At 41.7% G+C, this 26,198-nt stretch overlaps 1 protein-coding gene across 1 annotated transcript in view; it reads left to right on the forward strand.

The window, feature by feature from the left end:
* JADE3 (jade family PHD finger 3) overlaps positions 1 to 25,704 on the forward strand; it is a 32,719-nt gene extending 7,015 nt beyond the window's left edge. The window contains exons 3-10 of the mRNA XM_009281375.1: positions 4,472 to 4,629; positions 6,524 to 6,714; positions 8,996 to 9,207; positions 11,849 to 12,016; positions 17,484 to 17,600; positions 18,067 to 18,540; positions 22,714 to 22,831; positions 24,351 to 25,704. Coding sequence (XP_009279650.1) covers positions 4,472 to 4,629; positions 6,524 to 6,714; positions 8,996 to 9,207; positions 11,849 to 12,016; positions 17,484 to 17,600; positions 18,067 to 18,540; positions 22,714 to 22,831; positions 24,351 to 25,243 — 2,331 coding nt within the window. The 3' untranslated portion in view covers positions 25,244 to 25,704. The remainder of the gene's footprint in view (positions 1 to 4,471; positions 4,630 to 6,523; positions 6,715 to 8,995; positions 9,208 to 11,848; positions 12,017 to 17,483; positions 17,601 to 18,066; positions 18,541 to 22,713; positions 22,832 to 24,350) is intronic.
* Positions 25,705 to 26,198: the final 494 nt, after the last annotated feature.

The raw sequence follows: 26,198 nt of genomic DNA on the forward strand, positions 1-26,198 counted from the left end.
AAGATTTCTGAGAGTATATCCTTGGAGGGGACAGAATGGGACATAGTAGTTCCTTCCTGTCTTTTGAAAATCATGGCTCAGTGTTTCTGGGGCAGTGGGTCTTCTGACTCCCTAAGCGGTGAGCACGAGGAATGGAAACGCATGTTGCTGACTCGCTCAGGGCTCTGCCAGGCGCAGGGGGAAGCCTTAGGACTGAAGCAACTAGATGCAATCCAGCAGAAATCCTGCTTTGATTGTAACAACAGAGCAGTTAACCCATAATTTACTTAAACCTTTGAGGTTTGGTTCCCAGTCATGGCCTAGGCGCCTGTGACAAGCGGCTTACCCTTGTTGGGGGTTTGTAAGCAGGTGGTCAAAGTACCTGAAAGCTCAGAGGGTATCACAAGAAGAAATACAGTTTTTCTTTCCATTTTTAAGAGATGACACAATCCATTTGTTTTCCCTCATACATGCATTTGGGCAAGACAAGGTGAATGAGCAATGGCATCGGTCAGCTTCAGTAGTAGCTTGCAGTGGGGTATTGGAAAAGGTATTTGACTCTTTTTTTTTTTCTTTCTCTTTTTTTTTTTTTAATGTGGTTTTAGGTTTGCAATGGTCATGAACAAAAGGTGCCTGACAGTCTGTGCAGATCTGGTGTTTGAATTGTTCAGCAAAGATGGGGTTTGTAGAAGGCTGTTGTATTGTCAAGACCCACTTTCTGTCTTTGATCCTAATATTTTACTGTAATTCTCTATAGCATTACTTGTATCCTCCCTGATATCTTTAGTGGATAAGGATACTTCACACAAAAGTGTTCTTTGTTTCACAGGCTTGATTTATTCACAGAGTAAGCACAGGAGGGTCCTGTAAGGAAGATTATATATATTGAATTTTCATAGAGTGCTTCCAGAAGGAGTTCGGGTTAAAGTCATAGACAGCTTTTGGTGAAGCATTTATAAATGGATTCTAAGAAGTTAATTTGCCTTGGACATACTCTTCTAACATAATTTCCAAATAGGACTCAGAAGTCTGAAAAACAAATAAAACATATGAACCACATCTTTCCTTCCACAGCTCCATGATATCATTATTGCTTGGTGTGTTAGTGCCGTGGGGGAGCAGAGCGTCCTTATTTCTGGAGAATTTTTTGTAGAATTTAGCTTTTAAAGGCTTTAGAGACTGCAATGCGTCTCTGCAGAAGTGACTAGGAAGTTCTCATTGCCTCAGCAAATCCAGGCAGACTTTTACTGCAGAGCAGAAAGCTAATCTTGACCAAAGAACAAGCTCTCCTCTTCTAGATTTAAGCCCCAGCTCTAAAGCTTGAAATAATTATTAGAGTTGCTCAACAAAATGCTGAAGATGATGATGATGACATAAGCAAACACACTTTTCATTGATGTCATTCACTCAAAATGCTGCACCGTTTTCAGCTGAAACTAAAAATTCCTGGCAGCAAAATGAAATGGCAAGTTCAGACCAAGCAGTCTTGCATGGTAAGCAGGGCTAAAACTCATCTCTTCTTTCATGCTTTCAGTTGCTAAAAATATTTTTTTCTAAAATCCCACCGTCACACAGTAACTCCTGCAAATACTTACAGCGGTGGGGAGTTTCCCATTTCTGTGTGTACGGACCTGGCTCTGCTAGCTGCGGTCGGTCAGTTGTAGCTCAGCTCTGCCAAGGCCCTTCTCTATCATAGTAAAGATGCGCAGCGCTAGCTGAGTCTGCTCTTGAGGAGTGATGTGTCCGGATGGGAATGCCTTGTTGGCCTAGATCTGGCGTGCTTATTTTTCAGGTCTTCTCAATATTTATGATATTACAGATGATACTAAAATGAAGAGTTGTGTTTTATGTATGGTGAGAAATAGAACTGCTTTTGGATGACTGAAAGATGACCACTGCACTCCATGGGCTAACTGTGGAAATGAAGGTGGTCCGTGCCAAGAGGAGAGTATGTGCTGTAGAGTGGACTAGCTGTTGCTTTATGGATACAGTTAGTAAAGGAGCTGCATTGTTTTTCAAATAAGTATCCAAAAAAAACCAACCATGAAGAAAAGCTGGCTATCTAAATCCTGAAGGCGTGTGTCTGCTCTTTGTTGAGTTGGCTTAGTTCATAGCCTTGAGGCTGACTGCTGAAGTAAAATTTACTTGATATGTCAGAAAACTCTCTTTGGGTCCCCTGGGTGTTCTGGTTTATTTCCACAACAAAGGAAAATACAGAGTGTGTGATCAAGGTGCATGTTCTCATACATTGTCCTCTGAGAGTATTTTACTGTTGGAAGACCCTGCTTGGCCACACGTGAAGAAATGAAGAATGATGAGAGCTAAAGATTGTAATGATTCCAGACATCTGCAGGAAATACTCAATTGCACTGTTATCACAAGTATGAATAGGCAATTCTTATGAAGTCTTGGCTTGAGTATTGGGGTTCCTTAAGGTTTCAACAGTTATGTTTATATTGGTTAAATCTTTGACCTTCAGTGGTACCTCTATTGTAAATTTTAGAAATCTGAAGCAGAGAACTTAATATTGCAGCGTGGTGATGGTGTGGTCAGTACTGTACAACAGTCAAAAAACTAACAAAGTCCATGCTCCAGGGCATTTGTGCTCTAAAAATAGAGATGATACAGTTCACATACATAATGGATGATCAGAAGATGAATTTGCTGCTAAGCAATGTAGTTAGAATACTGATGCCTTTAATAGCATTTTTCATCTAGTGTTTAAAAAATAGTGGGCTTGATATGAAGCACTCTACTTCTATATTCTGTCAGTGGCTTAAAAGGTAGTTTGTAAAGCACTTACCTCAGATAAGGTTTGAGGAATATCTTTTCTGATAATTGAACCAGTCATTGCATTTCTCATTTATTGGATTATTTTTTCCTCCTGGAGTTCTTTGGAATTGTGCCATGTTAGTGTTTCTCATAATCCTGGTTCTGTACCTGTAACACAGAAAACGAAAATGCCTTTTAAGTGGCATAAATCACTTTACATTTTATTTTTGGTGTGTACACGTACTGCTTGGAAAAAATGGATGCTTGCAGTCTTAATGCTTTCACTCTTGTCATTCAGATTTTAATACAGGCCTGTTAGGTACCTGAGGAGTTTTACACAGAAGACAACAGTGAACAGTCTGGTCTGAACTAAAGCAGATTAACACATCAGTAGCAAATAAGAGAGCCTTGAGTCTGTGGTTTTGAGTTCCCTCGGTCAGCTTGCTCTCCTGGCAGCCCTTGTGAGATGCGGCTGTAGGACATAATGAAGTAACACCGATGTTCCAGGTCACCTGTTTTTAGCATAGAGCCTTTTTTAATAACGTTTACTTGATGATTTCCAAGAACAGCTGAGAATTTTTGCAGTAGGCATAACCGGTCTGGTGCTGTCAAATTGAAAAGGGTACATGAAGATATTTGGCTCTGAGATATTTTATTACTCTTCTGGCTATAAAACTGAATTAGTAAGAAGAGAGTTCAACCTGCCACAACTTATTGCAGGGATATTTTCCGTTTCATTTTATTGCCCTTTGAGGATTTGATTTCTCGTTATGATAATACAGTTAATTAGTTGTGATGTCTCCCTAACACCAAACCACAGTCACTGCTTTGCTTTTATGAATGTTAAACTGGTGCAGTGAAGCAGTGGAGGAAAAAAAACCACAAAGGATGCATATGCCCTTTATTTAAATTGTGTGCACCTGTATTTGACAAACATTGACATTAAGTAAGCTCTGAGATGACTGATAATCATGTTAGCATGCTCTTAAAAACTTAATCCTCTTGAGCCAAGAATTGAATGTTATGGCTGGAGGTTTGTCACTGATTTGTTTCATGATGGTGCGTTTCATCATATAGGTTTGCTAAAGGATGCTGAGGCTGGGTTGTGTCACTGTGCTTGCATCGCTGGGGTTCAGGCACAGAGCAACACAGGTCTCGTGTTTCAGCAAAGGCACCTGTTCGTCTTTGATCCCGGAGATCCTGACCAGTAAAACTTCAAGTGGTTTTAATAAATGAACAAGTGCCTATACATCAGTTTCGCCATGGCAACTGTTCATAGCCCATGATGAATATGACAGTTTAAAGTAGCTAAACTGAGTGAAAGAAAAGGATATGCTACCTTGTATCTAAGTTGGGGTAAAGCCTACAGACTGGCAAGTAAAATAAGCTCTTTGAAAGTGATACGGTGAGGAGTCTTAAATCAGATGCAGGCGTCCTTTCCCCTCTCCCTGGTCACCTGCAACAGCCTTCTTCCTTCTGATTAGCCTTCGGGCAGCAGCGTGGTTTTGAGTTAGCATAAACTTCTTGTCATATTGTACCTGATACGCTGAGAGTTAATAATCTAGGTAATTTCAAATTTACTTCTTTGTGTGTTGGTACTCTTTAAAAAAAATTATCAAGGTATATGCATTGTTGCAGTGTAGATTAAGAAAAATACCTACTGCTTTCTTTAGCACAACACTCTTTCTCAAGCCACTCTTTTCCCTGGTGTTTCCTGCAGGTGTTCCGCAAGGATCTCATTAGTGCCATGAAACTACCAGATTCTCACCATGTGAACCCTGATGAATATTATATCTTTGCGGACACGTGGAAACAAGAATGGGAGAAAGGGGTTCAAGTTCCAGCCAGTCCAGAAACTATTCCACAGCCTTCTCTCAGGTAATGGCGATCAGACGCAGATCACGTGCACAAAACGTCAACTTAGAGAAGATGGTCTCTCAAAAATAGGTTGTCTAAATGCAGTCAGCTTTTCTGTGTTATTATATTTAAATCTCCAATGCAGCAGCCTTCAGGCATGTTCTTAAACCGAACAAGTGCCAATTTGGAAAACATTTCTGTGGCATTTCAGTCCAGATCTGGTTCTGTCTGTACACTGTTATAGTATCTACACTGTGAGTTTAAAAAGGGGATCTTTTTTCCTGAGTCACACGGTGCTATGGATTAAAAACTATTTTCTCATTTGAGTATGGCGAGTTTAATAAATTAAAAATAAACCCAAATCTTATATATGTTACTTGTTACTTGCCTATAAGGCATGATGATATAGAGCAGTAGGCATGCAGTAGTTACTGATACCTGATAAAGTTACTCACTTGTTCGTATAATTTAATTTTGGTTATTGTTGCCTAAGCTTTAACCCTCTCTGCCTTCTCTCGCCACAAATAGCTGCTTAACATTATAGAAGTTCAGTGATCTCAGTTTCAGGAGATAGATAAATAACCTTTTGTTCTCTCACACTGTGCTTAGACTAGGAAAACATAACATGGTAGTCCTGCAACCCTTCCTGGTGGAAACAGAGTGTGTTTCAACATAGAAATGTTATTGCCAGTGTGGTCTTCGAGACGAAGATAAATTAATTGTCCAGTGAAAGTGCTGATGCCAGCATAATTTAATTTCCACTGGGGCTATTGTCAGTACCAAGTTATTAAAAATAAATATATTGCATCTCAAACCAGCAGTATTACATTAGAGGAAAAAATTGCTATAGATTTGGCTGGACCAGAGAAAAGAAAAGCTCCCAAGGGAATGGGAGGAAAAAATGAGCAAGGTGAAGGGGGAGGAAGAATGGCATAAGAACATTGTTTGTGCTAACATTGACAACCCACGTTGTCCAGTAAGAATTATGTGGGATACTGCTTGACTGCTGCCTGCTCCTTCTTTACTCCTGTTGCCTTATTTCCCACAGCTTTTCCTTTCTCCTTGTCCTGTGGAGGGTTAGCTCTAGAAAGCATGCAGAGCGGCTCACGCATGGCACTGTTCCATTCAGTCTCTCCCTGGCTTCCTTTCACGTGCAAGGCCTCTTGCATTGAATTCAGAGAAAGATTGACTTTATCTAGCTAAGGTCAGTCTTTCCATTCCCATAGGCTAGTTTACTAATCAAACGCTGTTTCATCTCTTAAAATAATTGAAAGATTGAAAACTCCTGTATTTTTCTCCCTTGCTTCCTGGATGATTTTTAGCTGGTTTTTCCCCTTTACATTTTTGCTTAGCATCAGAATGGTTCTTACATAACAAAAATAATACATTTGTAACGTGGATAAAGTGTCATTTACAAAATAAGGGTAGACTGTTTATCCCAAATGAAGAGCAAGCATTTCTACACACACACACACACACGCACACACACACTGCAGTAGAATAAATGAAGCTTTCGTGAAAATGATGGTATTTTCAAGAAATCAGTTGGCAAGATTTCCTTCTATCATTTGAGAAGAATATAGAACAAAAATTGTAGGGGTTTTTGTGCATAATACTTTCTGTGGGTTTCAAAAACACTTGCATCATTACACTAGTAGCATTTGTTAAATTGAAAATTATATGCACAGGCTTACATTTTAAAAAGGATTCTGTATACGTAGCAAACCTTAGCACATTTTGTGTGAAGAAATTACATTTACAGAATCCTGTCTCCCTAGCCTGGCTACACTTACGGGCTAGTTTAAAATCTGTGAAACACTAGGTTTCTTTGCACTTACAGCAAATATTTCACGTCTTTCAAGGATGGGTCTTAAAAAGTTGTAATTCTCTATTTCTTTTTTTACTTTCACTCTAGGGTTGTAGCAGAAAAGGTGAAAGAAGTACTGTATACACGACCCAGGAAATACATCCACTGTTCCAGCCAAGAGCCCACAGAACCAGGTTACATCAACATTTTGGAACTGGCAGAATCTGTGTGTCGCTATGACTTGGATGACATGGACATCTTTTGGCTTCAGGAGCTAAATGAAGAGCTTACAGAAATGGGTAATTTCACAACACGTTCTAATTTTAAAAGCAGCAGTTAATTTCTGCTGTTTGAGTTGTAGTCTGCTGTGTGAGATCTCTTAAAGATCGCGGAATGAGAATTGAATGGAAATGCTAAGAAAAACAGGAGGGTAAAAATGCTTAAAATAATGACTTGCTCAATCTGTTCATGTTTTATATTTTACCTGTTGTGCCTAAAAACTTATTCACATCCAAAATCATGTGCAACTTCTGCAGTCTGAGGCAGGAGAGGAAAAAGCCCATACCAGGTGCAATTAATTTTAGGACTTCAAAAGTTAAAAATTTTGTGTAGGAAAAGCAGATGTTTCCATGTCTTAAACTTGAACATATTGCTACAAATTCAGAGTTCTGAGGAGCTTGTGTGCTGGGTTCTTAAAAGAGTAATTAAGTTTCACACGTTAGCCCATTTAAAATCAGCGAAGTAAACTTCCTTTTTTCCATGCAAGTTATGGGTATAGAGGGCTATGAGGGGGAGTGAGCTACGGAAAATAATCTTGGAATTATCACTGGAATAACTGAGTTGTGGTGGAATAGCCTGTGTGGCTGGCATTCTTCCATGGGTGATTGCAGGTCCTTTAGGAAGGACAAGTGGGCAAAAGAGGGAGATATTTGGCATCTCCTGGATTTGCTGTTCACAAACAAGGAAGAACCTGTAGGGATGTGATAATCGATGGCAGCATTGGCTGTAGTAGCTATGAAATAGTGGTGACTGAGATCCTGAGGGGAGTGAGGAAAGGAAGTAGCCTTCTCATCCTGGACTTCAGGAGAGCAGGTTTCTACTTATTTGGGTAACTGGGAGGTGGGATCTGGTAGGCAGCTCTGAAGAGTGGAACTGCTGAAGAGAGCTAGCCCAGACATTAAGGACAGTCTCCTCCAAGCACAAGAAAGATCCATCCGGACATTCAGGAAAACAAGTGGATGTGTCAGGAGACCGGCTTGGTGAAGGAGGGAACTCATGACTGAGCTCCAGTGCCAAAGGATGTATGTAAGGGGTAGAAGCAAGGACAAGCTTCCCAGGCGCACAGGGATGCTGTTAGCAAAACCAGAGCTTTTCTGGGGGGGCAGATCTCCATCCATGGACATTTTCAAGATCTGACTAGACATATCTCTTGAGCAACAGCCTTGTCCAGGTTCACTGTTGAATCTGCTTGGAGCCAGGGATTAGGCTGGAGCCCTCTGAAGGTCCCTTCCCACCTGAATGATTCTGTAATGCTTTTAATTCAGGGAGTGAGAAAATACCCAGGCATCAGAGAGAACAGTTTAACAGCAGAAGACACTTTTTATCAGCAGTCATTTATCTTTTCCATCTCCCTGTTTAACGGTTGCAACAAGGAATCCAAATTAGTAGCCATATTCTTGTGCGTAGTCCAGCAGTTAAACTGTTAGCCTCTGATATTAATGTTACATGAATATCCCAACCTTTGAAGGTCTGAGTAAATAGTGAATTGTGGGCAGCAGCAGCATTTTTGACTGAGGATTTTGAGAGGATGCAGTTTGGGGATTTCTTGTAGCTGTGAACATAGTAGAGTTTCTTATGCAGTGTATGTCCTGAAGCTGCAAGCTGAGGACCACCTTTTTAAGTGGTTCTGCTTACGCTAAGTTTGATTAGTGGTAAGTGTATATAGCATGTGTAGTGTTCAAGTGAGCAGACAGTATGGATTGCCAACAGTATATTTATCTACTTTTTTTTTTTTTAAAAAACAACAAAACAATAAAAGCACTTTTCATATCCATCGTGCTGATCACTCTAGTAGTGTACTGGATGGTACTGGGTGGTGGCAACTTCTGTGTCTTTATAAGTTCTAAAGTGTTCTTGATGAGTTCTATTTCCTAGGGAGTTAGTCTTCAGGAGAACATTGTGTGTAATTTTCAAGGAACGTTGTGTGTAATTTTGGATGTCATTAGTGTTTCTTGAAGTGATGGAGGTGGAGGGAGGGTTGTATGGGAGCAATATGTATGGGAGACAGAAACTGCTGTCTGTCTTTTATGCTGTAGTGTTTTCTTCAAGGAGCAGTCTTGTGTTTTATATACAACTTAAACTTTTACGCCAGTAGTAGTCCTTGTATTTATAAGATAATGCTACAATTAGCCAGTGAGTGAAAAAGGTTTTATATTTTTATTTTATTTTTTATTTTTAGTATGTGTCTACTGTGTCTACTGCTTTAGTTGCTAGAAGTTGTCCTTCTCTCTTCCTGCATCTCGGACTCGGTCAGAGGCACCTTACTGTCCTGTAATTCCCCTTCCCTATTCTTTGTTGCAGGATGCGGGCCCCTGGATGAAAACACAATGGAAAAGACAATTGAAGTGCTGGAACGGCACTGTCATGAGAACATGAATCACGCTATTGAGACTGAAGAAGGATTGGGTATTGAATACGATGAAGACGTCATCTGTGATGTGTGCCGGTCCCCTGACAGTGAAGATGGGAATGACATGGTGTTTTGTGACAAGTGTAACATCTGTGTCCATCAGGTTAGTGCCTGCAGAAATGTTGACGCTGTCCTGTGTTCTTAGTTTACCGTGGCAAGTGTGGAATTTGAACTAGTATTAAATGTTAATTTGGAGGGCTTTGATTTTCTAGGCATGAAGGGCGGTACAATACTAAGTTGAATTTTTGTACCCTGACAGTTACAGTAGCTTAAGCGGCCTAGCATGGTAAATAATGTGGACGTCTACAGTCTAATAGGAACATGAAGTGTGTTCTTGGGACTTGCAAGTACTTCTTCTGTGACCGTAAACAATTTTTCCGCTATTATTAAACCTGCTTTTGAAGATAGACAGGGCAGGAAATGGCTTGCCCTATATGTGAAGAATCTCAAGATCATTTGTTTGAGAGCTGGGGTTTTTCCTCCTTGACTGACTAGTTAATTGGCCAGATGCAGGCTGTCCAAATTTAGCTATCTGAAACCACATGTAGGCACTTTAACAGACTGATCTTTTATAGAAGGCACAAGCACCTGCAATAACCGTGCTCTCAGTCTGAACGTTGCTCACGTTTATAGCATTTCAGATGTAGCCAAGACTTTACACTGACTGAGCTCAGCGTAGTCAGGCAGAGGTATCCTTATAATCAAAAAAGGGATATGAATCCTGTGGTTTCCGTGTGTCCTGTTCTGGAAGGGGTTTTTGCTATGAATTGAAAAGAGACTAAGAAGGTTTTTTTTTTAAAATGTATTTTTGTACCAACTGCAAGTAATACTCGGAAAACGTATCTGGCTGAAAAAGGACCTGTCATCTCCCTGCTCACAGTGGGCTGGCTTCCAGCCCAGCTGCTTTCCTGATCTGATTCACTGCGTGAAGCAGCCACGTGAGCCTGAGTGCCAGTAACACGGCCAGTGACAGGAATACGGCCAGCAGCTGGGCCGCCTGCTTCAGCCCCTGCTTGTGCCTGTTCAAAAGTAATGATGAATTTGCAGTTGGAGGCTTGTGGTTGCCTGCTGACAGCTGAGCTTGAGCTGGTGACCTGCTGCCTCCTTCCTCCTGACCCTTCCCCATTCCGGACCTGCCTGAAACAAACTGGGGAGTGTGTCTGGGCTAGAGCTAATCCTAACAAAAACAACAAAAAAACCATTCTGTTTTTAATCTGGATCAGCCCTGGTTCACCACATAGCCTCAGGTCTGTTTGCTTGTCATCACACAGTTTGGAGGTGGGGGGTAGGAGGAGTGCGAGAGATTTCCTCCTTCACGGTGTCCTCTTGTGGCAGCTCAAAGACATTGTGAAATTACTGGTTTAGTAGTCTAGGCCTCCTCCACTCATTAGTTGGATTAAATTAGAAAATAGTTTCAGTCCATTTCCAACCACCTAAATGTGATCTTAGGTGTAATGCCTCTTCTGCATTAATAATAGAAAGAATGCTGGTGGGAATGTGCCACATAAGAGGAAAAAAAAATCACTTGTAAAATTTAGATTACAGCTCCCCCTGTTGGGTTTTTACAACAGTCGTCACATCAAAATAGCGTTTAGGTTAGTCAGGCTTGGTGTTTCCATAATGCAGGATTTAATTCAGGAAAGTCCCCATCTCTACAGGCCTGACATAAATGTGCAATGTTTTATGATACCGCTTCATATTAAATACTGAGATCTTATAATCAGAAGGCTGGGAAGGCAAGTGTGGGAATTTTATACTAGATTTGAATCTGAAAGACTGGTTACAGGTAGTGATCCTGTTCTGTTGAGGCTTTCAATGTTACTGTTCCCAGAGACGATGTTAGGAATGGTGGGATTTCCTCTGAAAGCCATCCTTTTGATAAAGCTTTTATCTGGAACAGTTGAGTGGAATTAGACCTTGGTGGCAGCCAAGGATTTCAGATACGCTCAGCTTTAATATGCGTGTATGTATGTACAGCAGGATATATCTAGATACACGTGTAGTTAGCCATTAAGAACTGCTAGGAACTTGAATCAGAAAGCAGACTAATTTTTTTCTTTTTCTTTTTCCGCTTTGTTTTTAATTCTCAAATGTAGCAAAACTTAAGAAATTTCTCATTTTCTGAGGGGTTAAGTGCAATACTCAGGAAATAGGCATAAAACCCAGCACCTCATAATTTCAGTATATGCCATAATTTTTGTTGCAATGTCATATAAATACTTAAAGTAACAAACAATTCACAGAACTGTAACCAGGAAGGTAATTTAATATTGCAGGAAACGGTCTTCAGTCAAACAGCTCATATCCCTTCACATCTAAACAGAATTATGTTAGAGTGTAAAGTTATTAGTGGTAGGAAATGGTGATTTTAAAAAGGATTAGATGCAGAAGCTAATTTAAAGAAATGTCTACGTTTTTTGCTTCAGAAATTTAAAAGTCACTGAAAGGAAAGATGAAGGTTCTTAACACCAGTGGTGGCGTGCTGTCACAATGGGTATGTTTTACACTATAAACAAGTAATACCAGCACACATTTTAAAAAGAAACTGGCATAAAAAGACTTTGCTTTAGAAGCTGTTTATCTCTTTGATCACTTGACTCGTTTTAAGGTAAAGAAATTAGAGAAAGATTAAATAAAGGCCAAACTGTGCCTTTAGTATTTGAAAGATTTGGTCCATATGAATTTTAATGCTTGTGTGTGAAATCAGATCAGCTCAATGATCTCAATACCTGTTTTCCTCCAAGGCATGCTATGGAATCTTAAAAGTACCCGAAGGGAGCTGGCTGTGTCGCACCTGCGTCCTGGGAATACATCCTCAGTGCCTCCTGTGTCCCAAAAGAGGAGGTGCCATGAAAGCTACTAGGACGGGGACCAAGTGGGCACATGTGAGCTGTGCTTTATGGATTCCAGAGGTAAAAATTTCTGCCTGCCTCTTTTGTATCGTAGACTCTTCTCTGTCCTCCTCCTTCTCATTCCCTCTTCTGCCTTTTTATGTTCTCATGATTTAAGGTATCTGGCTTAATACCAGACTTTATTCTGATGAGTCTGCACAGTCTGTGGGGACTGGGAGAGAGTCCAGTTTATGTTTCATTAATTAATCACTTTGTCCCCTCCATTTACTCAGCAGTCACTTCTCGGTGTCATTATGGTATCTGAGTGACCTGATAGAAAGGGTTACTGATGTAAGCTAGTGTTCACTGTACAACTGCAGCTTCATTGTCTCTCTTATTTTATGATTAATTTGTGTGCTCAGTTAGGTGTATAATTTGCGTGCATATATCCACTCTCTCCCCCCACCCCCCTCAAAAAAAAAAAGAACCCCTCCTGTTGCATTATTTGTGTAGGATGGACTCTAAGATTTGTAGTTCAGGGTTTTGTTGAACGAAATTTTTTTTTTAATGGTGGGGAGATGAGGCTTTTTATCTTCTATGTTATATTTTATAAGTAAAGGCTTTTTTGATATATCTGTGCACACATAGATGGAGAGTTTAATAATGAAGCTTTACACTTCGTCCTCTATTTTGAATCAAGTTTAGCATCACATTATAATTCTGTAAATCAGAATGTGCACTCGTGTATAGGTGGGGTTTGTGTTTAACTTTGTACTTGGAATATTTCTGTTTTCTTTCTGGTAAGATCCACAGATCCATTACGGTGGGTGGTTTAATGCGAGGTGGTAGCCAGATCTGTCAGCACCATGACATCAGGGGGATGGATGCCTTATTTTCTGAACCTACTGCTCCCAAGCACAGCCAGGCCTCACGTTTGCAAAACTTTGAGGAAGACGTTAAGATTCTGGGTATTTTTTTTAACATAGCAACCAGATGCAATGTGTAATTCCTCGCTCTGTCTCAGGCATATATCTGTTTTTCAGGGAGGTTATCTTTGCAGTTGCACTTTTCTTTCAGGCTTGCTTGTAGTTCCTGGCATCTCTTCCACCTTTAAGGAGAGAGGAGTTGAGAAAAAAATAAAAGATTTATTTTAAAATTAAAAAAAAAAAAAAAAAAAACATCTCCTGACCTTTCCTCCGGTACTTACGAAGTGTCTTTGCTGGAAGCTCTCCTGGCTCTGAGGAGACTGGTTTTCCTAAGAGATCCTTTCTGCATGTGGTTGCCTTGATGGTCTTGCCAGCAGAAGAGGAACTGGCAGGTTTGGGAAGCAGGTGATGGCAGGGCAGGAAGCACACGCTGCCTTCCCGCCTGCCCACCTCCCTCTGGCTGAGGGAGAGAAGCTGCCGGGGGAGCACTCAGGTGGGAGAGCTCAAATCCCGCTGCTCCCACAGCCCATTCGGTGGCTCCAGGCCTCTCCAGGTCTCAGGCACCTCATCCCCTCCACACCAATGCCAAGTGTGTCAAGGCATAACAAGGAGGTGACACCTGCCAGTAGGGGCAGGAAATGCCTCTTGGATCCATCCTCTCTCTCTGTCTCCTGCATTGTCACTTGTAAAACAATTCAGTCACTGGAGAAACCAGAGAAACCTTTGGGAATCTTTGCTAAAATGGCAGGTCAGTTCCTGTCTGGAGTCACTGTGGCCTTACGTGCTGCGGGGGACAAGAAAGATGCAGAGTTTGAAAACCTGGGGATGGATACTTTGGGGGAGAATGTGTATTCTCGTATACCTATTTTTCTTCTCCCCAAGATAGTAGCACACTGGAACTCCCCAAAAAGAAACAGATGAATTATAAAGTCACTGCCATTTCCTCTTGTGGCCCTAATAAAATGGAGCAAGGCAGAATGCAGAGAGGAATGGGCTTATAAACATGTCTGTGCCTTGTGGTAAAAGGTTCAGAGAGGGACTTCATGAGTCACCAAGTATAGGCTAGCGTTGTTGCAGGTAATTGCACCAGGTATTTTCCTTCATTAACTCATTCACCGCTGTCTTAAAATGTTTTTTCTTCCCTCCCTTGTGAGCTAATGCTGTCAAAAGGCTTTCTTGACCCTCACTTGACTGATTGGGATGTTTGAAGGTTTTTACTTTCCAAAGTGTACTTATTGTTGGTTTATATCTTTTTATTCTTCTGCCTTTATTGTCTTTTACTGTAAATGTGTAGTCTATTTCATGTTTTCTTAAAAGGCATTCTTTTAACAAAATTAAAAAAAAAGGAAACACCGAGACCAGAAAACTTACACCGAATGTTTTGAAATTCAAGGTCCTTCTCTGCCTTAGATAACCCATTATAGTTACGTCCTCCTTCAATCAATGTGGTGTTAGCTGAAGCAAAGTTATCTTTCCTTGCTACAACTGGAAGGATATCAAATTGACTATCCTTAGCTGCTGTTGTGAGTGGCTGTGCTCCAGCCAGTGGGCTGCCCTTCCCAGCCACCAACGCATCTAGATCATTGTGCACTCATGCAGCTGCTGGTGGCAGGTTAGCAGGGGAGCAGAGGACGGCAGGGTGACAATTGAGATGGCAGCTCACGTGCATAACAGTTGCAGAGAAGAGGCTTCAACAGCCCATTGTCTTCACTCTCTCCCACTCTTAAAACTTCTTCAGAGTACAGCAGTCAAAATGTAACCTGACACAAAGTGAAGAAATAACGGAGAAAACAGGTACATGTTACGGCAGATGTATCATTTCTGCCTTGGGATGGGAGGAATGAAAAGGTTGGCGTCTCCGCCCTCTGGATCCTTCATGAGCAGCGAAGTTCAAACAGACTTTGCCTTGACTCCTCTCTTTGAATATCAGAAACATGCAGGCAGCATGAGGCCAGTATAAATAAATTGCACCTGACTCTGTAAGCACCTCTTTGTACTTTTACAAAGTGGGGTAATATAAACAGGCAACATTACAAGCTGAATGGACAGTATTTCCAACATAAATGTTTCCTGACCTTATGAGTCCTCTCTGGGGAAGTAGCAGGGAGAGCATTAAAAGGGGCAGAGAGGGACAGGGAGACGGTCTGTGTGGATTCCCAGCTCCTGCTGGGAAGCATGGTGGAAAGCTGGTATTACTCAGTCTCCAGAAAAATTCACTGAAGATTCTGGTTTCTTTTTGAAAGGAATATAGACAACCTGACAAGTTGATATAATCCCTTAATTCCCAAAGGAAGTCTTGCCTCTTAGTGTAGTGGTAACTGGGATGAGAATTGCAGTCAATCTTTGTACAGTATTGTTTCAGAAATACTTGTGCAACTTGACCTTGCTCAAAACAGAGCTGGTTACAAGTTAGGTTGATGAAAGGCTCTTTCATTGTGGAAGCAAAAAAGCTGCATTTGATGATGTTTAAGAGTGCTGGACATGATTTTGTGGAACCATTCGAGTGTTTCAGGGACAGCTTTGTCACTTACCCACCAATTTATAGCAAGGCCACAACAGATTAAATTGTTTGTCATCTCTACCTGATGAGGGCATCATATATTGCCTGCCTATTCTCCTTCTTGTCTGGTAAAACCTGGACCCTCTCTGTCCTAACGAAGACTTCTGGAAATGCCATGCAGCAGGTTGACCTCAGTATATTCCAGAAGATATGGCTTGCAGTTGGGGGACCAGAGGGTGAAGTACTGTAACAAATATAAATCTTATTAGAGTCAATTTATGTCATTAATTCATGAACTGCTGATCACCTTTTTTAAATGTGGAAATGATGAACCAACTCATCTCTTGCAAAGCTGTTTTTTCTACCTACTTAAATGATCCTTAGAGCAATGCAATGATAAGGAGAGAGTAGCGAAAATACCCAGTTTGAGCATAGCAACTATGACTCTCGGACTTGATCGACTTAGCACTGCTATCTTTGGATAAGTCTACCTCACAGAGGAGGTCTGCTGAAGCAACGCCTTTCCTTCTCAGGGATTAAGCAGGTTTTAAAATGAATATGTGCATCAAGTGATTGTTGATGTACCCCAAAAGGGAAGCTAGAAAATTCAGTTTAGGCTACTGGCTCTTGTAAAGTCAACGGTTTAATTATCACGTTAAACTAATTCATATAACCTGGATTTCCCTAGGAGAGTCTTATTATGGAGGTAATCTATGAAAACTACTGTAGCATAATGCTCTTAAAGCTTTCTAGGAAAAAAAATTGCTGTTCCAATCTCAACCTTAACTGATTTCTTAAGGAATCAGCTTTATTCTGGCCTCACAGTGCCACAGAGCATGACCTAGGAACCTTCTTCTTTGTATTCTTAGATCTGACCCCTTTGAGAAGAGGCCCCTATCCCACCACTGGAAATACAGGTCTGCTCTGTTCAGGTGAATTGTTCACAGAAAGTGCGGAGATCTTTCTAGCTAGAATCAGCATCGTATTTCTGGTTCAGGCAGGTAGCCCTCCAAAGCACACAACTGCTAAATCCAAAAAGTGCTACGTAAGCATAAAAATCCAAGCTTTTGGAGACTGGCATTCTTGGAACAGAACAGTTATGTCGCTGAAATCTTCTGCCATTCTCGTACTGGCCCAGCTCTGCACGTTGGTCATTCAGAGATGGCCAACTTTCTGTTTCAGCCCTTGGATAAAGCCTGTCTGTCAGGAGCGGCTCAGGGATGCCTACAGAGATAATTTGTGTCTGTTTTGGTGTTCAAATTGTGGAGGACAGTCCTTGTCTCCCAGTATGGACAACAGGCAGCTGAGAAATTTCTATCACAGTGGATATGTGGACGTTAGTATAACAAAGAACAGGAAAAGGTATCCTGTGCTTATCTGAATTTTTTTTCTTTCTTTTGGTATTAATATCCATAATCTGGTCTACCAGAGACAAATGGATCATCCAGACTAAGTATGTGAAAACTGGCACAAGAGAATATACCATGCTTTGCAGTAAGAGAAGTTTGTTGTATTCTTTCTCAAATTATACTTGATACAATCTGTAGTTAGGAAAGTGTATTAGAATCACCTCTTGCATTAGGAGCACTCAGTGGAGAGGCAGAGCTGGGAAGCAACGCTTTCCCTGGCTGCTGACTGATAGATCTGGTTCTGCCCCAAATTGTGAGCTGTCAGAAGTAGCTATTGTAGCAGATCTGTGGATCTTAAAGAAGGAACTTTTCAGGTAAGTATGAGTAAGTGTTCCTATTTTGTTCATAGTAGCTTGTATTTTGGTACTTTTTAAATTAGACCTGTTAAAGCAGCACAGAAAAAAAAACAGAATGGAAAGGAAATAAACTTAAGCATAATTTACTGTGGTCTCTCAACTGGTTCATAACAAGGCATGCTGTAGATGCCTCAAATGTTTTGAAAAATTGCAACTTCTAGCCACCAGGTTAAACTAGTAGTATTCCACAACATTGTTTTCATGTGGGATCTTTTAGGGTCCCTGGCTAAGAAGTATGAGCACATGGAGATCTCGCAGCACGATAAATGTGTGGTCATATTTCTTCTTCTGGTATTACTGGAGAGCTTGTTTTTATTGCCTTGATAACTGCTTTCCATGCTGTTTTTTTGTTTACAGGTTAGTATTGCTTGCCCAGAAAGGATGGAGCCAATCACAAAGGTGTCTCACATTCCACCAAGTCGATGGGCTCTAGTGTGTAGTTTATGCAAACTGAAAACTGGTGCTTGCATTCAGGTACGTACTTGTCCTGCGGTAACTCTTGAGTCTGTGTGAGAAGGGCAATTTCAGTTTTGCATTTTGTTCTTCCTGTGTTCAGAGATGCTTTACAATGCAGATGACCATTGGATAGATGGCTACTTCTTCATAGCTTTTTGCTATCAAATTAGTTCACTAGCACAGAGATTTAGGAGTTAGTCTGAGTTGCCTTCTTTTGAATAAGGTTAAGATGTGTAAGGACTGCTACTATGTGGGTGAGATGGATAGGAAGGTCCTTCCATTGAACACTGTTCACAAATGAGAAAATACTAAATCGGGTGACACCAACTTCAGAGAGATCAACAGGTATTTTTAAGAATGCTTAGGAAATATGTTTTTGTAGGGATGGACTTTCATGTAATTAAGATAATTCTGTCCTTTTTTGTTTGTCCTGGTTTGTTGCTACTGTTAGTGATTGAGGTTTTTTGTTTTATTTTGTCTGTAGTGCTCTGTGAAAAGCTGTATCACTGCCTTTCATGTCACCTGTGCCTTTGAGCATAGCTTAGAGATGAAGACTATCCTGGATGACGGGGATGAGGTCAAGTTCAAGTCATACTGTCTAAAGCACAGCAAGAACAAACAAAATTCGCTGCCTGACGTTGATGAGCACCCCAAGAGCGTGTCAGACCAGAAGCAAACAGAGAGCGAGAAAACCAGTTTGCGAGCCCAGAAACTCCGAGAGCTGGAAGAAGAGTTTTACTCGCTAGTTAAAGTGGAGGATGTTGCAGCAGAACTGGGCCTTCCTAAACTTGCTGTAGACTTCATCTACAATTACTGGAAATTAAAGCGAAAAAGTAACTTTAACAAACCATTGTTTCCTCCCAAGGAGGATGAAGAAAATGGCTTGGTGCAGCCAAAGGAAGATAGCATTCATACTCGCATGAGGATGTTCATGCATTTGAGGCAGGACCTAGAGAGGGTAAGAGCTTAACTGGTAAAGTTCTGAAAAACTGTTTGCAGGTGAGGAAGGTCTTTGTTAGTGGACAAAAGTAGGAATGGGGGAAGCACAGGGAGGTGATTTTTAAAATAATAATAATAAGGCCTTCAACTCCAGTCTTTTGGTGTGCTGCATTGCCTGCTGCAGAAACTTTCAGGAACTGTCCCTTCTCAGTCTAGTGAGAGATCCAATGTGAAAGGAGTGCTTCCTGACTTGCTTAGAGGTTATTCCTTTATGTATTTTAAGATGCATGTTTCTATGCACAATGGACGTATTTGCTAATTCACTCTTTGATTTCAACTTCAATTGAGTAAATGTTTAAAAAAATTGTGTAAATTTATTTGACCCAGCTGTAGTAGTTGCTAGTGGTACAGATTCAATAACAAAAAATGTTTCGTTATTAAACAAAAGCAAGTGCAAACAGCGAAGGAATGGGGCAGGCTTTACAAGTTCTTATCTTCCACCTTCTGTCTTGGGACGGAGGGACTCTTGATTTGTACTTAAAAAGGTGTTTTGTAATGGTTATAATAGAATGGTAAATATTAGCCAATTCTGGGTTTGGAAAAATCAGTTTGCATAGGTAAAGCAGTAAGTATTCTTTGGTGAGTGTGCATTAAGCTTTTGGAGAATCCTAAAAATACATTAAAGCAGAGCTTCTCACCCTCATGGTTTGAAGGCAAGTAGGTGAAGTCCTAGATGGTTAACTTCCACGGTGACTTTTTGGCTCTGCACACACAGAAGAATGCTGGCCTGTACTCATACCACTTCCCATGACATCTGAGCCAGGAGTCTTACCTCTCTTCCTGGCCAGCATGCTGGTGTCAGCTAGTCCCAGGTAGCGGGCAGGCTGAATCGCTCGTTGCTGTCTTGACTTAGATGCTTTCACTGCACGTAGCTGCCTTAAGTGCTACGGTTCGTTGGCGGTCTGAAAATAACCCACTGAGTCTACCACTGCTTGTGGCTTTACTGAGAAGGAGGAAAAGGAAATTATCTTTTTATCAGTAGCTAGGTGGGCTCTTATCAGATTGCCAGCTAGCTGGTAGTTTGAAAAGGTGGAGTACTTCAGCAAAATTCAGAGCAGGAATTTATTAGGAAGGCATATGTAGTGCCTTTTTCCAGCAGCTGATGAGAGAGGAAGCCAGGCTTGTTACCACTGGGAGGCTGCCCATTAGATTGGCCTGTTAGCTAGTGATCACCTGCAGTTTTCAAGTGCTTAGAGATAGGCAGTGAATGTAAAAAAAGGTAACAAAATAAAGTAGGTGTACTAAATGTGATATGGAGACGAGACATTGGAGAAGAGGGGAAGGGAAAACAGAAGAGACAAAATAGTGTTGTAAGAAAAGGGAAAACCATATTGGGGAGAGAAGAGCATGAAAATACAGGGAGATGAGTGTTGGAGCTGAGATTTGTGCTTGTCAGTCTAACTGTTGTCTTGAATCTAGTCATAATCAAGCTCAGATCTCCTTTTCCAGGAGCACTTTGGATATGGATCCTTATTTTTAAAAAAATCCATAACATGGCTTGAATGGAGAGTTGGGATTTTGGTGTATGGGTTTCTGTTTGTTTTTTTTTTTTTTTCCAAGAAACCATTTCAAGCTTTCCTTCTGCTTGACAAGTGGTTGATTTGCATCAAATTTTGTTAAAATTGATGTACTTATTTTGAGTGGAGGTACATAACAACCCCATGCAACGCTACAGGCTTGGGGAGGAGTGGCTAGAAAGCTGCCCAGTGGAAAAGGCCCTGGGGGTGTTGGTTGACAGCCGGCTGAACATGAGCCGGCAGTGTGCCCAGGTGGCCAAGAAGGCCAATGGCATCCTGGCCTGTATCAGAAACAGTGTGGCCAGCAGGGGGAGGGAAGTGATCGTGCCCCTGCACTCGGCACTGGTGAGGACGCACCTTGAATACTGTGTTCAGTTTTGGGCCCCTCACTACAAGAAAGACATTGAGGTGCTGGAGCGTGTCCAGAGAAGGGCAACGAGGCTGGTGAAGGGTCTGGAGACCAAGTCTTCTGAGGAACGGCTGAGGGAACTGGGGTGTTTAGCCTGGAGAAAAGGAGGCTGAGGGGAGACCTCATCGCTCTCTGCAACTCCCTGAAAGGAGGTTGTAGCGAGGTGGGTGTCGGTCTCTTCTCCCAAGTAACAAGCGATAGGACGAGAGGAAATGGCCTCAAGTTGCACCAGGGGAGGTTTAGATTGGACGTGAGGAAAAATTTCTTCACTGAAAGGGTTGTCAAGCATTGGAACAGGCTGCCCAGGGAAGTGGTTGAGTCCCCATCCCTGGGGATAATTAAAAAAAGGCATGTAGATGTGGCACTTAGGGACGTGGTTTAGTGGTGGACTTGGCAGCGTTAGGTTAATGGTTGGACTTGATGACCTTAAAGGTCTTTTCCAACCTAAATGATTCTGTGATTCTATAATTCGTACTTTGAAACAGCTGTCTCAAAGTTTCTGAACTTCCTGTGCCACGAGATTTTTTTCTGCTCAGTTATGTCTTGGGATGAAAATAAATTTGGGAATCTTGGAATTTCCTTTCTGGGGAGAGAGGTTCTAGTTCTGAACAGATGGAGTTGAGTGCTGGGGAATTATATTTGGCAAATATCTTTCAACCAGCCCCTACACTGTTTCTGTGTTCTGAACTCTCTTTTAAGTGTTTATCAAGAACTTTCAGTGCCCCTTCCTGTTCTCATTACATTAGGTAGAAATATTGCTGTTAACTCAAATAAATAGTGAAAGTAGAATTATGTGGAACTGAATCATAGAATCATAGAATGGTTTGGGTTTGAAGGGATCTCCAAAGATTATCTCGTCCAACCCCCCTGCCATGGGCAGGGACATCTTCCACTAGACCAGGTTGCTCAGAGCCCCATCCAACCTGGCCTTGAACACTTCCGGGCATGGGGCATCTGCAGATTTCTCTGGGCAACCTGTTCCAGTGTCTCACCACCCTCAGCGTAAAAAATGTCTTCCTTATGCCCAATCTAAACCTACCCTATTTCAGTTTAAAACCGTTGCCCCTTGTCCTGTCACTACAGGCCCTGGTCTCTCTCTGTCTTTCTTATAATCCCCTTTCATAAAATGAAAGGCCGCAATAAGGTCTCGCTGGAGCCTTCTCTTCTCCAGGCTGAACAACCCCAACTCTCTCAGCCTGTCCTCAGAGGAGAGGTGTTCCATCCCCCTGATCACCTTTGTGGCCTTCCTCTGGACCCGCTCCAACAGGTCCGTGTCTTTCTTACACTGAGGGCTCCAGAGCTGGACACAGTACTCCAGGTGGGGTCTCACCAGAGCAGAGTAGAGGGGCAGAATCACCTCCCTCGACCTGCTGGCCACGCTGCTTTTGATGCAGCCCAGGGTACGATTGGCCTTCTGGGCTGCGAGTGCACATTGCTGGCTCCTGTCCAGCTTTTCATCCACCAGTACCCCCAAGTCCTTCTCGGCAGGGCTGCTCTCAAATCCATTCATCCCCCATGAATGGATTGCACTGATCCTGGGGATTGCCCCGACCCAGGTGCACGTCCTTGCACTTGGCCTTGTTGAACTTCATGTGCAATGCAATGGAGTCGGAAAATAAACTGCTAAATGGGTCAGCCAAAATGTGTACATTGCACAGGCAGCCAGTGTGTTCTTTTAGAGGTGATCTACATGTTAGTTTTGGTCCAAACAGGCCGGCTTTCTTGGGTAGCTTTGTAAAAAGTATTACTCATAGTGTTGCAATAATTTTAGGGGAAACAAACATAGTGTAGCTGTTAAAAATCATTCTGTGAAACACTTTGCAGGGAAATAATGGGAGAATCTAGTACTGTCTGCAGTAACATCCCCGGCATTGTACATAGTGGAAGCAGGCTTACAGACAAGCAAGTCTTAGAAATTACTTACTTTTCTTTTGACTGGAATTTTGCGTTCGCTCACTCTTCCTATAGATGAAAATATATTCTGCTGTCTTGCAGAATATATTCAAGGCATTCATTAAATTGGCAATGAAAAAAATCCAGGTTATTTTTTTAATTCATAGTTACGTATGTTCAGTAACATTCACAAGAACTTGGCCAAGGGGTTTTGCACATAATGTTGTTTTAATTCTGTTGTTGATGCACTTTTTAAACTATATCAGGATTTATTTTCTTATTGCCTATTAAGTCTCCTGTTATTCTTCCGTAGGTGAGAAATCTCTGCTATATGGTAAGCAGAAGAGAGAAACTGAAGTTGTCTCACAGTAAAGTACATGAACAAGTCTTCAATTTGCAAGTCCAGCTCATTAATCAGGAAATTGCTGCAGGTAATCATATAAATGTAAAATATTTACAAATTCTATCTGTATTTAAACTAAAAAATGTGTTTTCTTTATGCTCCTTCTTAGTGGTTTTAACATTGTAAATCTGCCTTTAAAAACTTACAAGTACACAGTCAACGAAAGTAGCAACATATACAAAATGCTTTAATCTCTTAAAATACTGACTTGGATATTTCTTTATTTTATGGCTGTTTGTGGTATATGCCTATTACTTATCAATCACTGTGGCATCCAGCTAGCAGAAACAAGCTGGTGGTGATCTCTAGGTTTTTGCTTCCTTGGCTGCTGTTTTATGGTACTGTTTCCCCACAGCAAGCTCTGCGCTGCTGCCTGGCTCTCCAGCTGAGAAGGTTTTTTGCTTGCTGTCAGTCGTTGGTTCCTTCAGGCGAAAGAGAAGAGTGACTAATAGGAATCACTGTTGTTCTCGTGTTGCCTTGCATGCTTGATGAACAGCGCAGAGAGGCATTTCTTAGCCTGCCATCTGCAGTTCCTCTCCTTCCTTCAAAAAGAGTTTAAGTACTCTCATTTTTAATAGTGAATAGTAACTGCTGAGGAATGCTGATGTACCAAAACCCACTCTGCCCTTCATTTTTATAGCGACCTTCTTGAAGTAAGGAACACAACATTTGGAAAGAGGAAGAGTATATATTACAATGCAACTACTTTTTTTTTTTTTTTTAAATAGGGAAGGCAGCTATTTCTTCAATGTGAAATTAAAATCCCTCTGCTCTTTCAAGATACACTTTGTTTTTCATGACCAATTTAGAGTGAAGTCTTCATGCTTTTTTTCTCTACCCTTGAAACATGGATAGGTTTCATTAGTACTGACAAGGTGGTGTTTTTAAACTGTTTTAGATCAGACTAGTATTTTGTGGAAGCAGCAGTACTCTAATTTGGTTTTGTGTAAATGCATTTTATTAGAAATGCTTACTAAATTTGTTTTATGTTTTTACAAATACAAGTGCCTTTTTAATGCTTATTAGAATAGCTTGACAGCTACTTTGCAATGGTGCTGTATGCGTATAATACCATAAAGACTAATATATTGGGGTGAAAAGACTTCTAAAATGTAGAAAATTTTATAATACAAAGTAGAGAGTTGAACTAAGTCCAAATTGAAACTCAGTTTGAAGCATTGTTTTTTCTCCATCCAAAACTGAATATGAACCTTTTTTATAGCTGCTTTGGAACTACTTCAGTCATATCTCAAAACTGGCTCAATTCACTGGCTTAAAGCCCTGTAAAAAGGGCACATTGTTGTTTTTAATGGAAATGCTAAAATGCTTACCTAAATTCTGAAACGGTGAATAATTTGGAACAGTTTTCTTTATCCCAACTTCTCTTTAATGTCCTAAAATAATCTCACACTAATTGTTTGCAAATGCCTCTTACTGTTGAATGACCTTCTAATGGACTATAAAACTTGTTACAGATAACAAAACGACTACCCTCTTTTAAAAAAAGCCTTTTTTTTCTTCTGCCCCCTTGTCTCTTTCTTCTGTAGGCCATACCCTGACAAGTGCACTAGAGAACACACTGTTCTACCCACCTCCCAGGATCACCCTGAAGTTAAAAATGCCCAAATCAGCACTAGGAGATTGCAAAAATAACTCACTGAAGCCTGGCAACAGACCGCTTTCTCCTGACAACAACAGCACTGTTTACAGCAAACGGAGCGTGCCGATGTCAAAGGAATCGTTTGAAATTAAAGCAAAATCTTACTCCAGGTATCAGCATGACAGCAGAAGTAACGGGTTGCTGGCAGGGATTGGCAAGCCTCGGGGCGAGGGGAAGGATTCCGGCCCCATGCAGATGCCGGAGTTTCACCGGGGCCAGCCGTCCGGGAAGCCCTTAGCACTCCAGGCTGCTTTGCACGGACAGGCTTCCATTGGGAACGGGCGGGTGCAGCAGGAGAACTCAAGGCTGGCGGCCAAGTCCAACGGTCTGATGGGCAGGGCTGGAGACGTGAGCCAGAGAGACAGCTCTAGCCAGACGCCCTACGAACAAGAGTCCGTACTCACGGCTCACTTGGCCAGCCAGAGCGGTTTCAGAAAATCCACCATAGAACATTTTAGTCGGTCCTTTAAAGAGGCTACCAACAGTCTGGTGAGGACCACGGAAGATCTCCGGTGCTGTGAAAAGCCAACGAGAAGACTTGCAACAAAAGATCGCTTGTGGAGCAAGCAGCCGCTTGAAGGTGCTCCATACCAGGACAACGACGGGTACTGTCCTGACTTAGAGCTGAGTGACTCTGAAGCAGAAAGTGATGAAAACAAAGAGCAAGTGAGGTTAAGACGAAGTAGCTCAGAGAGAGAAAGCCCAAGTAAGGACTTTGGAAGAGATTGTCACAATAGAAACAAAAAGAATATGATTTCTCACAGTTCGGTACAAAGGTGATTAGAAGCCCCCACGGGGTAACTCAGCCTTTATGTATTCCAGTGTACCAGTGCAAAGCTCAGCATCAAAAGGTTCCAGAAGATAGTCCAGGACCTATGTTAGGAAGAGTTGCAGTAGGGGATGGGGGGAGGGGAGAGAAATCAGAGCAGTTTTGTTCAGCTGTGAATTGGCTTGCAGTCTTTGCAAGGTTAACTGCGTTGTTGCAAAGTCATGTGGAAATCGATGCGTTCTATTAGCGGGTAACATCTGGGAGAGCACGAAGCGGTTAACCTTTGCGTAAATTCAGGAAACTGCTTCCCCCTTGCCAGCTTACACGCGAGGCAACGTGTTCATGTTATGTCGATCTTGTGGTGGTGGACAGGTATTGAAGAAGTCCTTGCATTGCTCTGATGTGTTGCAAGAGACTGCAAACGGAGACACTGAAACTGCATTCTTACGGCACCTGCAGTATGGCTTTGATCCAGCAACGCACTTGCGGATGTGTTGGGAAGTTAAGCATGTGAAAAGTCCTGCTGGTTTCCCCCGGGAACGTTTGTGCTCAGATCTCCGAGCGCATGCCGGTGTGCTCTGCTGGATCAGGCCCAAAGTGACTACTAAGTGACGATCCTCTTCTGCAGGAGGCTTTGAACTGCAGTGGCGTTTGCAGGCTCCTTGCGGAGGTTGGAAGCAGGCGTCGCTGGCGCTGCCAAACTCGCTGACCTCTAGATGTGCCCCCGTTCCCTGCTCTTGCTGAAGGTTGTGTTTCTCTTCACAATAATTTGCTTATTTTGTAAATATACAACTTCTAGTACTTCAGTTTTTTTTTAATCTCTGTACATAGTTGCTTGTTGTGGGATGCACTTGTAAATATTTTACCCAGCTAACAAGTACAGATGGCTAATTTTGTGGATAGTGTTTACAAAAGTAGATGTACTACTTCAAAGAAAAATGCTATTTGACACTTAAATTTAGGCAA

The sequence above is a fragment of the Aptenodytes forsteri genome, unplaced genomic scaffold (genome assembly GCF_000699145.1).
Source record: "Aptenodytes forsteri isolate BGI_AS27 unplaced genomic scaffold, ASM69914v1 Scaffold212, whole genome shotgun sequence".
NCBI lineage: Eukaryota > Metazoa > Chordata > Aves > Sphenisciformes > Spheniscidae > Aptenodytes > Aptenodytes forsteri.